Below are 10,918 nucleotides of genomic sequence, written 5' to 3' on the forward strand. Positions count from 1 at the left end.
TAGCCACCTGAGCTCATAGTTGCCCTGGGTACCCCTTAACCCCTCAGATTTTCTGTTATGACTCTCACTGATGGCATGTATTAATTTAGGGACCAGTCCTACAACTATTCACTCATGTGAGTAACTATTCACAGAAGCATGCCAAGGCCTCATTCCCCATAGCCTTATACTTGTCATTTACACCGGTGCAGATTAAGTGCAAAGTGGGGGAAAACACAACCATTTCAGATTAGCAGAGCAGAGGGTGAATGACACAAAATGCAAGGCAAGAGCACCCAGCCCTTAACTGGCAGCTCCTTAGGGCAGGGGGACATTTTTATTTGTTTCTGCAAAGAACCCAGCCCGCTCATCTGTAGGCAAGACTAATAACAATCAAAAGAGCCATTTTAGGGGTTTCCCCTGACATTATCCCCAAGTGCAGGGACTAAGCAGAGGCAGCAACTGGCTTTTCCTCTCTCTGCTCTTCTAGTTAAAAAAAACCCAAGAAAGTCAATTCTCAGATGGCCTTTGTATAAGGTAACCTAGGCTATGAATAAGAGTTTTTAAAAGGCAGCTTTACTAGCTGATGTATCAGTGACCGCAGCACTTGGAGCTGGGTTGGGCAGGTTGGGGATCCGGGTTCTCTCTCCTGCTGCCCCTTTCTGGGCTTTCCTTCCCCCGCTGCCCTCCCCTCTGGCAGGGTCCAGCCCGGAGGCATTTCCTCCCCCATCGCTGGCCTGGCTTCTAATAGTGCGAACGGGAGCGAGCTGCCATGCGACGAGCGAGAAGCGCTTGGGGTGAGGAGGGGCCATCTAGGCAGAGCCAGCGCAGCTCGCTTTCTGCCCGGCCCTCGCACTTTCTCCAAGTTCCCTCTTGCAATTACCTGGAGTCTGCGGCTCAGAAGCTGATGTCGACAAAACCCGAGGCTGCCCCAGGGGCTGGTTCCAGCCCTGGAGAAAGTCCCCCCCGGCTGGGCACAGAAGGGCGGTAGGGAATAGCTCTCCCCGCACAGCAGCAGCAGCTCAGTCCGGCTCACAATGGAGGCAACAGCCCCAGCTCCTGACCCAGGAAGTTCAATCCCTTATATCCTGGTCAGACGAAAGCCAGAGAGACTCGGAGAATCCCCCTCCCCCTTCCTTAGCAGTAACCAGAGGCCAAACTAGCCTTCTGATGACAACAGCTGCTGAGGGCGGCCCGCTTTGCTGCTGCTGAGCACCGTGTTAATGCACGTTTGAACTGCAAATGGCTTTTCAGGTTTAAGACCCATCTGAGAAGGGATGCATGGGGCAGGTCTTGTCTTGGCTGCCCGCATATACTGGGATGTAACTGGAAGCTGGGGCTGGAAGAGTTGTGATGGTAACATCGAGCAGGGGGGAAAACTCCCAGGATATTCAGATGGGAGTAAAATTGATGGTGATGTGAAAATGTTCCCCGGCAGACAGACATGCACACTGTGTAGCCTGAGCTCACTGCAATCACCAAGGGCTCCTTGCATCCCTCCATTTCCCCCACGAGCTCCCTGCAGGTCCCCCTTCCATCCCCCTCTATTGGCAGGGTGACCAGATAGCAAGTGTGAAATATTGGGGGGGGGGGGTTGTAATTGGTGCCTATATAAGAAAAAGCCCTGAATAACAGGACTGTCCCTATAAAACCAGGGCACCCAGTCACCCTATTGGTAAGCCAGAGGGCTCAGCAGTACCCCAGTTCTAGTTTGCACCGCAGGGATCCCGCTGTTGTAGAGTTGCTGGCAGATCAGGTCAATCCAGGGCCACAGGCCAATTCACTTGTGTATTAGTACAGATTGGGATAGCTCAGTGGTTTGAGTATTAGCCTGCTAAACCCAGGGTTGTGAGTTCAATCGTTGAAGGGGCCATTTGGGATCTGGGGCAAAAATTGGGGATTGGCCCTGCTTTGAGCAGGGGGTTGGACTAGATGACCTCCTGAGATCCCTTCCAACCCTGGTATTCTATGAAAGTATGGTTGGTGTTTACAATTCACAAATAACATCCCAATAGTTTTCATATTATTTTCACTTCTTTGTTCCTGTTATAATGAAACAGTAAACATTTACATTGTGCATACCCCTGTAAGTAAACAACAAAGAAATCTTGTGGGATGCTAATGAAGGACTTCAACAGAAAAGCAAGTGGTCATTATGGTGATAATTGGTGGCCAATGACTCAAACTGCATTCCTCACTCACCATCATCAAAGAAAAACTCTGTGTGTGTAGAGACTCCATCAGCTTGTTTTCTGTGAGAAGAAGCTATATGTATGGATTCCAGGAATGATCCTGCATCTCTGGACTGTATGGACTCTTACAGGGAAGGGCACCAGATGCAAAGCCTAGATTCCCAGATATTATCTGATTGTTCATTACATTACTGCTACCATTTGGACTTACAAACTGTGACTTTCCTGTACCTATATTTTACTACTTTAACCTCTCAATAATTCTCATTTCCTTTTCTTAGCTAATAAACCTACTACTAGGTTACTATAGAACTGGGTGCCAATGTTGTCTTTGGGGTGAGATCTGGAGGACCCATTGATCTGGGGTGAGTGGCTAGTCCCTTGGGATTGGAAGCAATCTGAGGTGGTGTGATTTTTGGTTTATGTGATTATTATCACTAAGTCCAGTCTGTCTAGGTGGCAAGATAGGCTGGAGAGTCTAAGGGGACTGTCTGTGACTCCATGGTAAGACTGGTACAATGATCCAGGAGTTCACATTTGTTACTGGCTTGGTGAAATCTAATTATAGAACACAGCTCCAGTTTGGGATGTCTGCCCGGTTTTCTGACAGTCTGCCCTGAGATTAGCACTCACAGTTGTGAGCCACTCCAGACAGTGTGACAATTGTTTTCTTGTTATTGTTTTCTTGTGCTCCCTCATCTATCTGTTCCCCTCTGTTGTCTCTTGGCAAGAACTGTCTTTTTGTTCTATGTGTGTACAGTGCCTAGCACCATGGGGTGCTGGTCCATGACTAGGGCTCCTACTTGTTATGGCAATACAAATAATAAATAATAACTACAGATTATTACAGGGATGGTTGGAGCTGCTGGCTCTGTTCACTGGATGCTGGGGCTCCATGTGCTTCCCATTCCCCACTTTCAGTTTTGCTGATTGTCACCAAAATCAACAGGGTTCTGCCCACTGCTGCCTAGAACACACCCTGAAATGTGGAACTGATTGGATGTGGTGCTGAGAAGTTAGGACCTTACATCCAAACGGAGAAATGACATCCAATTGAATGTAAGACCTGGCTTCACACAACCAATGAAACTCCCTCCCTAGCTCCCCACAGGAGGGATCAAGTATCCTTGTCTCTTTCCTGAAAAGTAGGAATGAACCAGAGACCTTGCAGGGCTCTGGGCAGCCCTTGGGGCCAGGTGCCCATCATCTCTGGGGCTCTTTTATTAGGGGAACCCCCAGGACAATCTCAGATACCCACAGAATCTCCCCTTCCCCAGACTCATGGAATCTCCTCATTTCCATGCTCACCTGCTACCTTCAAGGAGTGGGGAGGGGCAGCCATACTGTGCAGACACCTCCTTAAAGAGCCTCCCCTAGGCAGGACACCTGAGCAGTAACATCTGCAGAGGACAGGTAACCTTCCTCTGCCACTCTAGGGTCTCCACCTGCTTTTATGGCTCCTAGCGCTGTCATATCTGAGCACTTCATGAATATTAATGGATTTATGCACACAACCCCCAGCCAGACTTATTTCACACATTTGGGGAAACTGAGGCACAGAGGGGTTGGTTTTGGGTGGGGGAAGAGCTCCGTACCTTAGCAGCTCCCCTTGAGAGATGTGCAGAGCGCTTTAGGGACTCTGTCATCATTTGTCCAGCACCAGTGCAGTTCCCTGAAAATTAGGCCTAAGGCAGGTTGTCACACTCAGGACAATGTCGCTTCATCTGGGGTGAAGTGTCTTGGGTGAGTTGCTGCCGATGCCCCCAATGACTTCCCCAGGTGAGAGTCTGGCGATCACCCTGGTGATATGGATGCCACATTCAAGTCAAATAAATCTGTGCTAAGGACTCGCCTGTAAATGGAGAGACTCCCCACCACCTCTGCAAGCTGCAGGCTAGGAATAGAGAGCACAGGGAACCTCACCCGAACTTCGCCGTCTGAGAGTCCTCAAACATTTATGAACACAACAAACCTTAATTTAATGACAGCTAACGACACATCCCACCACCCAAAAAATGTAACCACATGGGAATGAGAAGGACAGCCTCCTGCATTCCGCCACTTCCCCATCCCCTACAGTGCTGTCAATAACTTACACCCCCGTGCAAAACCACTCTCACGTCAGCAGATCGGCGCACAGTCTTGGACTGGACTGAAAAAAGTGTGTGGTGGTGGGGCAGGTCTATCATAATGTGGAAGCAGCGGCTTTGGTAAGACAGTGCTGAAAGTGCACCCCTCAGCAATTCGTCTTGGTTTAACTTTCGTTGTGTTTTTGGGCCAGGTCTGACTTCTTGCAACTCCTCCATTTTAAGCCCTGTAGGCACATGTGACTGGCACATAGCCCACACACGTAACATTATTCTATTTTAACATCTCAGAGGCTACCATTAAGGTTTCACATGAGATCACAAGTTGGATGAAGCTGGGGTGCATGTGGTTTCTCAGTATGTCTTGGAGACGGAAGTGAATGCCTTGTGGAGTGTCTCTTCGTGCCTAGCACCTGTACACAGGCCATCCCTACACCTAGGTGATTCTCTGAGTGCTGCCTCCCAGCTTCCCATTGCAGTGTCCCAGGCAAATCCAGCTGCAGTTTAGAGCTGGGGTACTTGTAGAATATGAGCTGTATGGTGCCCATATCTGGGGATTTCAACAACCCACTTAGTGCCCAAGGCAGAGAGCAAAGAGAAAGCAGCAAGCCTGGAGCATGCAGTATCAATAGGGTAGCATAAACTTCAGTCTCTTCTGAATAATGCCAATACTCATCTCTTAAATACCTCTCTCAACATGCTTTAGAAAGGAGGTGAGCGTCCACTTTATAGATGGGGACATGACTTGCCATAAGTCACCCAGCAGCCCTATAGCAGAGCCAAGACTAGAACTCTTGCTTCCTGAGTCCTAGTCCAGCATACTACACAATAGGCCCCATTGTTCTGAGAAGATGATGGCAGTCAACTGGCGTTGCTTGTATACAGCAGCTGAGTAATAATAACCCCACTGAGAGGCTATATAAACACTTTCCATCCACTGCTCTAACAGCTCTTTACACAGGTGGCTAGGGTGTCACAGATGGGGAAAATGAAGCCCAGGACTCATAAGCAAGTCAGTCAGTACCAAGCCAGGCCTTGCACTCAAGGCTTTTGATACTTCATTCAGGGACTTCACAACTACTGTAAAGTTCTCGGGCATGCTTTGCTCTCCTTCTCTGACAAATTACATCACTGCAGAACAGAGACTTCATTATTAATTATTATTATTAGTATAAAGGTTTTTACAGCTGTTAAAGCCAGAAGGACCCTTGTTACCATCTAATCTGAACTTCTGCATAACACAAGCAATAGAACTTCACCCGGTGATTCCTGCATCCAGCACAGTTGCTTTTTGGTTGATTTTAGTCTTCCCCTGCATGAAAGCAAGAGTCCATTTAACAGAGAACCAACAACTTTAACAAAATTCAGGAAATTAAATAAACAACAACAAAGAACATTTTGAAACGCTCTACAGAAGATAAGAACCATGCCCTAAAAGACCTAACGAGTTGAAAAGATGATAGGCAGAGATAGGATGAAGCTTGAGATCTGCTGAAAAGCTAGTGTGATCTACCAATGGCATTTAGCACCTGTTGTATGAGTCCCACTATTTAAAACATCTTATTAGCCCTGATCCTTGGCTTCCATGTTCAGTGCAACTCAGGAGGGAGGTGAAAAGGTGTATTTAAGCAATCTTTTATTTTCCCCCCATCCTAGGAGCACTTGACCCCAGACACAGGTTAGACCAGCCTGACTTGTATGGGTTGCCAGTGTCCCCAAAGGGCCAGTACAGCAGCCAGAGGCTGGCAGGGTATGGTGTAGCCATGTCTCTGCACCACCCACAGAGAGGATAGGTGGTATAGGAGCTGCTTCTCTGCCTCCGCACCAGCCAATGCAATGTTAAGCTGGCTTTAGGGCATCTTTGTGCTGGCAGAGTTGGCACCAATTTGCCCCAAACCAGGGGAAAACCTGCTCCAGTTGCGTGCTCTGGAGTTGATGGGCCCCTTGGGAAAAGTCTTTTAATGAGAGGCTCGAGGGATGACTCAGAGATAAATGGAAACTGTGAGCCTCAGGGTGTCAGGGTCTCCAGACCTCAAACACTGGGCAATACGCCATGCACAACATGCACCTAGAGGCCAATGCTGTGGGCTCCTCAGTTACCTGGCTGCAGTCCCTCTGGGTTCCCAATAAACACACAGACACACACACATACAGTAACCAAAGCTTCTTTACTAGGGCAGACAGAAAATGGAGAGTGCAGACAGCCCCGATACAGAGCTCCTACAGAAATCACCTGGCCACATCCTCAGCTAGTGTAAATCGACATTGCTCTATTGGTGTCAGAGCTACACTGATTTACACCGGCTGAGTTTCTGGCCAGATTGTGTAATTACAGTGTTTTTTCTTGCCCAGGTGGACAGGCAAATAAACATGTTAGGGGCCCATACTCTAGCCTAGGCATGTTCCAGGCTTCAAGCTGGGCTCATTAACAGGGTTAGAACTTCAGTTTTGAGGCCTCCCACCTGCAAGGAAAAACAGTTATAGACACTAGGCCCCATCTACACAACAGTTATCACTCAGGTCCCGGTTACAGCACAGATTCCGCTCACCTGACTTTAACATGGTCATAAGGTCTCTAGTTATGTCCTTGTACACAGCCTGAAGCCTGAGCTTTTAACCCATTTAGGGAAGATTGGATTAGGTTCCATCTTCATTACAGCCTATGTCTGTATTGTCGCTGGGTCGCTTGAGTTAAGGATGAAGTTAAGGCGAAGACCAAATGTGATACCAAGCTGCGTTTAGACATGGGTCCCTGTGAGTTAGTTACAGACACAGAGGAATCCTTCACTGGGCCATCCAATCAGATCCTGAGCAATACTTGCCCCTTGGGTCTCCACTGATACATGAGAAATGTCCCTCCAAATCCACCCCAGCACAGGAGATCAGCCTGATGTCTGGCTTGGCTTTGCCTCTGTGCCAGCTGGGCACCTCTCCTCCTGTAGCTCTGCAGGCCCCCACCCAGCTGGTACCTCCTGGAGACCTGCTGGGACACAACACACTCATGCCCAGATCCCCCTGGCTCTGGGGGTGTTTCATTGACTGGACAGCTCGGATTCACAGCTTTCTCTTTTACCTCTGTACATTCTCTCAGGGACTCTCCTGGGTCCTCTTCAATCCAGTGACTGGACAGAGGGAAAAGAGAGAGAGGAAGATGAAGAGACCACCAGGGAAAGAGAAAATAAGGGCCAGTCTTTTCTAATCATTAATAATGTGCATTACCAAGACAGCCCATCTGAGATTGGAGCCCCCGATGCCATACTGACACCTGGTGAGATCCAGTCCCTGCCTGAATCAGCCCAAACAGCATAGTCTTTCTCCAGGCAGCTCTGTTCAGTGACAGACTGGGACAAGGTCACTGAATGAATAACAAGAGACCAAAGACGCAGGATTTCTGAGGGCCCTTTCCAATACCTCAAAGGATCCACAGCCTCCTGTTCTGGTTCCCAGACCTATCTTCAGGCCTCACATAAGCCCCCAAAGGGAAACTGGCAGCTGGTGTTGATCACAGGTGGATCCTCTGATGTCTAATCAGAGCAGAACTCACAGTAAAGCTTTTCCCGCAGTCGGTGCATTTGTAGGGTTTCTCTCCGGTGTGGGTCCTCAGATGATTGATGAGGGATGAGCTCTGCTTGAAGCTCTTCCTGCAGTCAGGGCATTTGTAGGGCTTCTCTCCAGTGTGGATCCTCTGGTGCTTGATAAGGGAGGAGTTCTCGAAGAAGCTTTTCCCACACTCGGTGCATTTGTAGGGCATCTCTCCAGTGTGGCTCCTCTGGTGCCTGATAAGGGCCGAGCTCTCAAAGAAGGTTTTCCCACACTCGGTGCATTTGTAGGGTTTCTCTCCTGTGTGGGTTCTCTGGTGTCTAATGAAGGAGGAGCAGTAGCTGAAACTTTTCCCACACTCGGTGCAATTGTAGGGGCCCTCTCCCATGTGGGCCCTCTGATGAGTGTTAAGGTTCGAGCTCCGATTGAAGCTTTTCCCGCAGTCGAGGCATTTATAGGGTCTCTCTCCTGTGTGAATTCTCTGGTGAACAATAAGGTCTGAGCTCCAGCTGAAGCTTTTTCCACATTTCGTACACTTGTAGGGCTTCTCTCCCACGTGCAGCCGCTGATGTTTCACCAGGTGTGAGCTTTGGCTGAAGCTTTTCCCACACTCAGTGCATTTATAGGGCTTATCTCCTGTGTGGATCCTCTGATGCGCATTACGGTTTGAGCTTCGTGTGAAACTTTTCCCACAGTCGAGGCATTTGTAGGGTTTCTCTCCTGTGTGCAGTCTCTGATGGATTAGCAGCTCTGACCTCCAAGAAAAGGTTTTCTCACACTCAGTGCATGTTTTCTGGGTTTCTGACTTATCTGTTCTCCGGTTGATGCTGATGTTGTTGAATTCCTTAAAACCTTCTCCTTGGTGAGTGGATATCCCTAGTCTCTCATCTGGGTGGTTTTCCTGCTGCCTCTCCAGTCCACACTGACTCTCACAGGTTTCTCCAAGTTCAGGGCTCTGGAAAACGTTCTCTTCAGCTCTTCCCAGCAACATCATGTCCAATTCCACCATCTCGGGACTTTCCTGCTCCAGATTCTCCTCCTCATGCTCACTCCCCATCCCATCATCTGCTGGGTCAGAGAGAGAATCCAGACAGGAGTCACTCCCTGTGCCCAGGGGAAAGGGAACCATTGAAAGGGGAATGGGAAAGGGGAGATGGGTACAACGGAAGGCCTAAGTGCTGAGGGTGAGATCCACCAAGGTACTTAGGTGCCTAAACCCCAGACTTAGGCCCCCAAATCTTGGGTTTAGCCACCTAGGTCTCTGTTTTGGCTCCACTCCAGTCGCCTAACCTCACTTGACACTGAAGTTTTTTAAAATGAAAGTTCCCTGGGTGCCTATGTTCCTGCCTCTGGCCATGTGCACGGCTGCCTCATTCTAGGCATCTGGACGCCCATCTCCCACCGAAGCCCCAGAGTGATCAATGAACCAGGGGAAGACAGGTGTTCAGCCGCCTACATGCATGCAGTGCCCAATCCAGTAGGTGGCCCCCAAGATCAGGTCCCATTCAAAATCCAGCCAGCAGAGGAGGTGTCAGTAATACCTACTTTATAGCTTTTAGCTCAATGGTTAGAGCACTCAGCTGGGATGTGGGAGACTCCAGTTCAATTCCCCACACCCAAAGGGGAGAAAGACCCCCTGTTCAAATCCTCCCACCTTTCAGGAGGGTGCTCCAGCCACTCAGCTCCGGGATATTCTGATTGGCAGTGGCAGGAGGTGCTCTTTCCATCTCTCCCGTTGGAGCTGCTGCACTCCGGATAAATGATGAAAGAGTTACTGGAGCAAGGGCACTGGACCCTGAGTCTCCCAGGTGGATGCACTGACCACAGACACAGACCTGTTTGTGTGTGCTCTCGTCCTCTCGTTCCCTCCCCAACGATTGTTTAAGTGTTTATCCACAGTGGAATAGTCATTGGGCCAGAGAGAAAGAATGACTCTATAGTCCAGTGGTTAGGGCACTGAGATGGGAGACCCGGGCTCCAGCCCCCTTGCTCCAGCCACTCTTCAGCCAGCTTCACCACGAGAGGCGAAGGAAGTCCCAACTATCCCATAGCTCAGTGATAAACACACCCTCCTGAGATATGGGAGACCCCTGTGCAAATCCTTTCGCCCTCTCTGGCAGAGGGGGAACTGAACCTCCATCTTCCACATCCCAGGGAAGTTCTCTAATCATTGGGCTACAGTTGGAGGTTTTGTGTAGAGTGAGATAAGCACCTACCTCATTCCCCCAAGAAACAGCTTAGGCCCCTGAGCCACCTAACTCCAGGAGAGGGGTTCCCATTGGTGTATCACTAAGCAGAGCTAGGCACCTCCCAGCAGCCTGGACTCTTATCTCAGAGAGGGGCAGGGCTTAGCACACGCCCCTCTGGTCAGCATCTCGCATTGGCTAGCTCAGCTGAGGTGCTAGAGTTTGTGGATCCCATTCTTAGGCACTTATCTCAACCCATTCATTGCACAGGGAAACTCAGCGCCTAACTCAGGCTTTGTGAATCGCAATACTGTTCCTGCAATTTACTAGCTGCCTAAAAGTTAGGCCCTGTGATGCCCAGCATTGCAATGCCTAAGTCCTTTCATGGATCCCAACCTGAATCCCCCCAAGCCCTTTCCCAGAGGAGAGAAAGAAGATGACCAATCCTGCCTCCACAATCCATCTGAACACTGAGGAAAGAGAGCTATTGCCAGATGTCAGTCAGGCTGGATGGGAGGCCGTGAGTGACGTCTGCTATGAGGGCATAGGACACCTGCTGGGGACAATCCTGACCCGAGGTAGAACTGGGGAGCTCACGGGGTCTTTGTAGGAATCTTGTTAGCACAATTTGCAAATGGTTTCTTACTTGGTTTAATACTGACCCCTCACCTGTGGGGGCTACTCTCAGGATCTCCCATTCCTTAGCGGCGTGGGGATCTGGGACACCCAGCTCTTCCACTGTTTCCATCCGAGAGATCACGTTGGGTTTAGGAATCGGAAAGTCTACTCAGAGAAAGGAAAGAGGAGAAATCAGAGTTTGTCACACACTCATTAAATAGATGCTACTAAAAAGCTCCATAATTTCAATCAAGTTCCTTCCCTTGCTAGTGGTGAACTTGGGTAAACCTGTAACAGAGGGGGAAATGCTCTTGGA

At 49.4% G+C, this 10,918-nt stretch overlaps 1 protein-coding gene across 4 annotated transcripts in view; it reads right to left on the reverse strand.

Annotated features, from left to right (window-relative positions):
• Positions 1-6,437: 6,437 nt before the first annotated feature.
• LOC141998732 (uncharacterized) overlaps positions 6,438-10,918 on the reverse strand; it is a 52,221-nt gene continuing 47,740 nt past the window's right edge. The window contains exons 7-8 of one of the 4 annotated variants that reach the window (XM_074971714.1): positions 9,928-9,932; positions 6,438-8,570 (exon numbers count right to left, since the gene is read on the reverse strand). In XM_074971714.1, the coding sequence (XP_074827815.1) occupies positions 7,761-8,570; positions 9,928-9,932 (815 nt within the window). In that variant the 3' untranslated portion in view covers positions 6,438-7,760. Of the gene's footprint in view, positions 8,867-9,927; positions 9,933-10,646; positions 10,769-10,918 lie in introns of those variants that run through there. The other 3 variants (XM_074971711.1, XM_074971713.1, XM_074971712.1) reach the window with 3 other exon arrangements.

The sequence above is a fragment of the Natator depressus genome, chromosome 14, assembly GCF_965152275.1.
Source record: "Natator depressus isolate rNatDep1 chromosome 14, rNatDep2.hap1, whole genome shotgun sequence".
Classification (NCBI taxonomy): domain Eukaryota; kingdom Metazoa; phylum Chordata; order Testudines; family Cheloniidae; genus Natator; species Natator depressus.